The sequence below is a fragment of the Orycteropus afer genome, unplaced genomic scaffold, assembly GCF_000298275.1.
Source record: "Orycteropus afer afer isolate SDZICR_OR568_19922 unplaced genomic scaffold, OryAfe1.0 scaffold00177, whole genome shotgun sequence".
Classification (NCBI taxonomy): Eukaryota; Metazoa; Chordata; class Mammalia; order Tubulidentata; family Orycteropodidae; genus Orycteropus; species Orycteropus afer.
The window spans coordinates 4,868,111-4,873,597 of NW_006921764.1; the positions used below are offsets into that span (position 1 = coordinate 4,868,111).

At 39.3% G+C, this 5,487-nt stretch overlaps 1 protein-coding gene across 1 annotated transcript in view; it reads right to left on the bottom strand.

Annotated features, from left to right (window-relative positions):
* The window catches only part of DEPDC4 (DEP domain containing 4), a 40,307-nt gene that overhangs the window by 13,853 nt on the left and 20,967 nt on the right, over window positions 1-5,487 (bottom strand). The window contains 2 exon segments of the mRNA XM_042781822.1: window positions 2,736-2,814; window positions 2,816-2,963. Coding sequence (XP_042637756.1) covers window positions 2,736-2,814; window positions 2,816-2,963 — 227 coding nt within the window.

Below are 5,487 nucleotides of genomic sequence, written 5' to 3' on the forward strand. Positions count from 1 at the left end.
GATTCTTTCTTTGTCTTTGGTTTTGGTGAGTTTGATGATGATATGTCTTGGTGATTTTCTTTTGGGGTCTATCCTGTTTGGGGTTCATTGGACTTCTGAATGGATATATTCTCATCTTTTGTCATACCAGGAAAATTCTGTTCCAACAAATCTTAGACAATTTTCTCTGTGGTTTTATTTGTCTCTTCCTGTTCTGGCTTTCTGATTACAAGTAGGTTATTCCTTTTGATGGTATCCCACAGGAACCTTAGGTTTTCTTCATTTTGTTTTGATCTTTTTTCTGGTTTATCCCTTTCCAAAGAAATGTTCAGATATTTGCCTTCAATCTCCCTAATTCTGTCTTCCATTGATTCAATTCTGCTCCTTTGCCCATTCAATGTCTTGTCTTATCTATTTCTGAAAATTTAGTATTAATCTTCTGGATTTCTGTCTGTAGATTTTGTATCATTTCTAACTTTTCATTTTGTTCTTGTATTGTCTTTCAAAATTGTTCTAGGGTTTTCTCTCTGTTTCTCTCGATCTGTCTCTCAATTCGTTGAAGATACCTAAATATAATTCTTTTGAATTCCTTATCAGGGAATTCCAATGCTGCCTCTTCCTCAGGGATGTGTTTTGGGTCTGTATCCTGGTCCCTTGTTTCTCCTGCTTTGTCTTGCTTCTTTGTGTGGACTGTGATGCCCTGTTGTCTCTGAGGCATTGTGATGTTTTTGTGTTTATATTTAATTGGTAATTGTATGTTGGAGTGACTTGCCCACGATTTCGTATTCGCTGTATGTTATCTATGCAAGCAAGGTACTGTGCTGTGCTCCTCTATTCACTAGTTTATAGCACTTATACACTCACCACCTGTCTCCTTTCCTGTTGTCAGCCTCCCGTATGTCCCTGCCGACCTTGGCAAACAGAGCCTATTCTTAGGTCCCTGGAATCTGAATGAGAATGCTATCACTTAAAAATGCAAAATGGTGGCCACTTGTAAAGATTCAAAATGGCTATGCCCTCGGTCTCTTTAAATATCCAAAATGGCCAACACTTGTAAACATTCAAATTGGCTATGCTCTCGGTCACTTTAAATATCCAAAATGGCTGCCACTTATAAACATTCAAAATGGCTATGCCCTTGGTCACTTTAAATATTCAAAATGGCTGCACCCTCCTGAGAGCGGAAAGTCAACAGCTCAAGTTGTCTCCCTCCTTGCTGTTTCCCTTCCTAGTCATAGACCACCAACCAGCGCAGTTGTCCCTGCAGCTCTTGGTAACCAGGGCTGATCTTTAGGTCAATTCTCAGGTCCCAAGACCACTTGGAAATATTCAGGCTGTTGGTCCCATCAGAGTAGCTGACAGTCTGCAGCTTCAACCATCTCTGTACTCACTATTTTCATTCAGGTTTTTCCACTAGTTGGTGCCTAATTCACTTCTGTATAGTTCCTTTCAAAGCTCAGGGCTCCAGGATTATCTTCTGTATCTCTGTCAATTGGTTTTTCTTTTCTTTGTTGAAGAGGGTCTATGTCGCTTGTCTACCTATTCCTCCATCTTACTGGAAGTCTCCCTTAAAAAATTTCTATTGTCATTTGGGTGATAGTTTACAGAGCAAATGCACTTTCCATACAGCAGTTCACACACTTTTGTCTCATGACATTGACTGCAATTTCCCACAATGCAACAACTTCCACTTCCTCCCCATAGTTACCTCTTCCCTGTGTCCTTCCCTCCCATGCACTCTTGCTCCCTGAGCTGTCTCCCTATGCATACAATGTGTCTATTCTCCCATGATTGATCTTTCCAAGGAGTGTATCTACCTAATGTAAATGTTCAGCCTGTCCTTTGTTTGGCTGGAAGCCACAGGAGTGAGTTCAATTCCAGACCTGAGAGACAGCTAGGGGCCAAAGTCTCAGTGGTTCCATCAGGCTCTATCAGACCAGCAAACCTGGTCCCTTTTGTTTTTTTCCAAATGATTTTGAGTTTTGTTGCACATTGTTTTCCCACTCTATCCAGGATCTCCTACATAGATCTATATCCAAGTGGTTGCCAGTGGTAGCTGGGCACCATCTAGTTCTTCTGGTCTCATAGTCATATAGACTGAGGACTGCATGGTGTACCAGTCTCTTGGACTAATTGTTTCCATGTGTCTTTGGTTCTTCATTCTTCTTTGCTCTGGATGAGGACAGGCCCATTGTTGCATCTAGATGGCCGCTTGCAAGCTTTTAAGATTGGTCTGGGAGCTATTTTTTATAATTAAATTTTTTAAATTATGAAATATTTCAAACACACAGAAAATTATCTTATAGAATAGTGTGTTAAACACTTGTATAATTACAGCATTATCAAATAGTATTTAGTTTTTAACATGAAATTATGTGGTTACTTACATGGCTAAAAAAAAAAAGTGGCATGATATTATATCACTCAAGTTTTATTTTGCTAAAAGGTCATTAGGTTAATGCATCAGAAATTAATATTTCCAGGTACCTCAGTTCTCTAATCCTTGTACTATATCAAGATGTGTCTCACATTGTCCCTGTACCTTAGATCTAATGTCCTGTATTACATTAGTTAATTTTATAATATAAATGACATTAACATTAGTGAAATAAAAACTAAACTGCATGAAGTATCTTGACATCATAGAAGGAAAATATTAAAATGTATTACAAAATATTAAAAATTTTCTACTTCAATTCATATGCTTAAAAATGTCATATTATGCAGAAAATCAAAGTTTAAATATCCTTCCTTACCTAGAAGTTCAATAATTCCTGAATGAACATCAAAATACTCATCAGTTAATAGGCAGTCTCTCTCTTGATTATAGTATTTTTACTATGACATCAAAGAGTATCTTCTTCTGAATATTCAATTTTGTCTTTTCATTTGCATTTTGTAGTACCTGCTGACTAACTGTAACTATTAACTGGTCAGGGAAATACTCCAAGCATTCAATTGCTGCATTAAGCCAACTGTCAATCCTGCAGGGAAAATATAAAACAAAACAAATTCATGTTTGACATTTCCATTTAACTAAATAAAGCACTGTTTGATGAAACATAACAAAATATAGCTTATATTTAACCAAATCTAAAAAGGAAACTCTTTTTGAGAGAATAATTTCAATAAATTTTGCTGGATGAATGAACAAGTGAATGACAAGTAATGGCTCTTTTCCTCACAAAGTACTACCATACTTGTATGTATGTTCCTTTATATTCAAGGAGTTAAAATATTTTTGGTCACCTTTTTATTATTTATTTTTAATGTAATGGTTAGATTTTGTTTGTGGGAGTTCCATGCATGGTTCTTTTCCATTAATGGTTCTCCTCCCTTTTCCTGCTCCAGTAATTAGAAGCATATGATTTTACTATTATTTGAGAATGAGATACCAAATACTTCTCCAACCAAGATGCACACTGTTTACCCCACCATAAACTACTTCCTCCTATTTATCCCCTCATCCCAATGGGATATTTAGGATCCTTTCACCCTCCCTCCCTGCAGTGACTCCTTTGGAAGACCTTTAATTCCCCTTTCTCCCCATTTGCCCCAGGTTTTACAGAGATGGGTTAGTATTTGTGATGGTTAAGATTGTGTGTTAACTTGGCTTGATCCTCAAGTTTGGCAGTTATGATGTAGTCATTCCCCATGATGAGATCTCATATAATGTAATCACTCAATGAAGAAATCTACTATGAGTAGCCAATCAGTTAAAAGGGAGTTTTCTCAGGTCTGTGGCTTGCTTCCAATATATATGGATGTTCTGGCAAAGTTCTCTGGCTTTTTGCTCAATCTGCATCTTGCATGTGGCTCATTTTCATAAGACCTCCAGTTCTTTGGACCTGAACCAGCAGCCTGCCATATTTGCCTGCTGATTTTGGAATCTCTAGCCTTCAGAGCCTGTGAGCCAGCAGCCTGCCATCTTACCTGCCAATCTTGGGTTTGTCAACGTCTGTAGCCAGCAGCCTGCCAATTTTGAGTTTTGAGCTACATGAGTCAGGGAAAGCTGCCAGCCTGATACCTACAACTGCCATGAGTCTTTTCTCTGAGATAAATCGCTCTTTATAAGCTTCACTAGTTTTGCTTTTCTAGAGAACCCAGCCTAAGACATTATTTATTATAATTTCCCTTAATAGTATGTCCCTTCTGTCTTGAGTACTTATTTAGCACACCAGCCACTCCTGAGACAGAAGATGGGGCAATCTACTTCCATAGTGATAACGCCTCAGAAACCCAAGGAGGGGTCGCTATGAGTCACATCCAACTCAATGGCAGTGAGTTTGTTTAGTTAGCACTTTTATTTTTTTATACTGATTTGGGTGAAAATTTACAGAGCAAATTCACTTTCCATACAGCAGTTCACATACACTTTGTCTTATGACATTGACCACAATTTACCACAGTGCAACAGCTCCCCTCTCACTTCCTCCTGATAGTTACCTCTTCCCTGTGTCCATCCCTCCACATACTCTGGCCCCCTGAGCTACCTCTCTGTGTATAAGCAGCCTTTCTTTCTTCCATGATTGTTCTCTCCAAGGAGTGTATCTACCTCAGGGAAATGTTCAACTCATATTCCTGTCTTTTGTTTGGCTCAAAGCCACAGGTCTGGGATCCAGACCTGAAGGGAAGCTAGGGGCCATAGTCTCAGTGGTTCCACCAGGCTCTATCGGACCAGCAAAACTGATCCCCCCGCCTTTTTTTTTCCCCAAATGATTTTGAGTTTTGTTCCACATTATTCTCTCTCTCTATCCAAGATCTCCTATATAGATCCCCTTCCAAGTGGTTGACAGCAGTAGCCGGGCACCATCTAGTTCTTCTGGTCTTATAGTTGTATAGGCTGCAGATCAGATGGTGTACCAGTCGCTAGGACTAATTGATTCCATGAATTTTTGGTTTTCTTCATTCTTCTTTGATCTGGACGAGAAGAGACCCATCACTGCATCTAGATGGCAGCTTGCAAGCTTTTAAGATCCCAGTCATTACTCGTCAAAGTAGGAGGTGGAACAATGTTTTGTGTAGTATGTTATGCCAATTGAGTTAGATGTCCCCTGTGACTATGGTCCCTAGCCCACAGGTTCAACTACTCGGTCCCTCTGTATAGCTGGCTGTGACAAGCAGTGACTACAACCTTGCCCCTTGTCTGCTCTATTATACATCTGGGAATTCAGATCATACACATAAACTTACAGGACCATTGTCTGCCAACCCTATACATGTTCTTGGGTACACTCCCCACTTCATAGACATACCTAATAGTTTAGCCTGTCTACCCATCTATCCACCCATATACCCATGTTTGCCTTCACTGACAACACAGTACTATATGTGCAAAAGGGTTCATCTTTGTAATCTGTACTTCCCACGTACCTCTCTGTCTTTCTCTTCCTAAATGCCACCATATTGATCACTCACATTTGGTACATTGCCATTCTCTTCACCCAAATCAATACTTATCTCTATCTATCTAATAGTGTTCCCTCCCCTCCCCTCTCATCCCTGGTA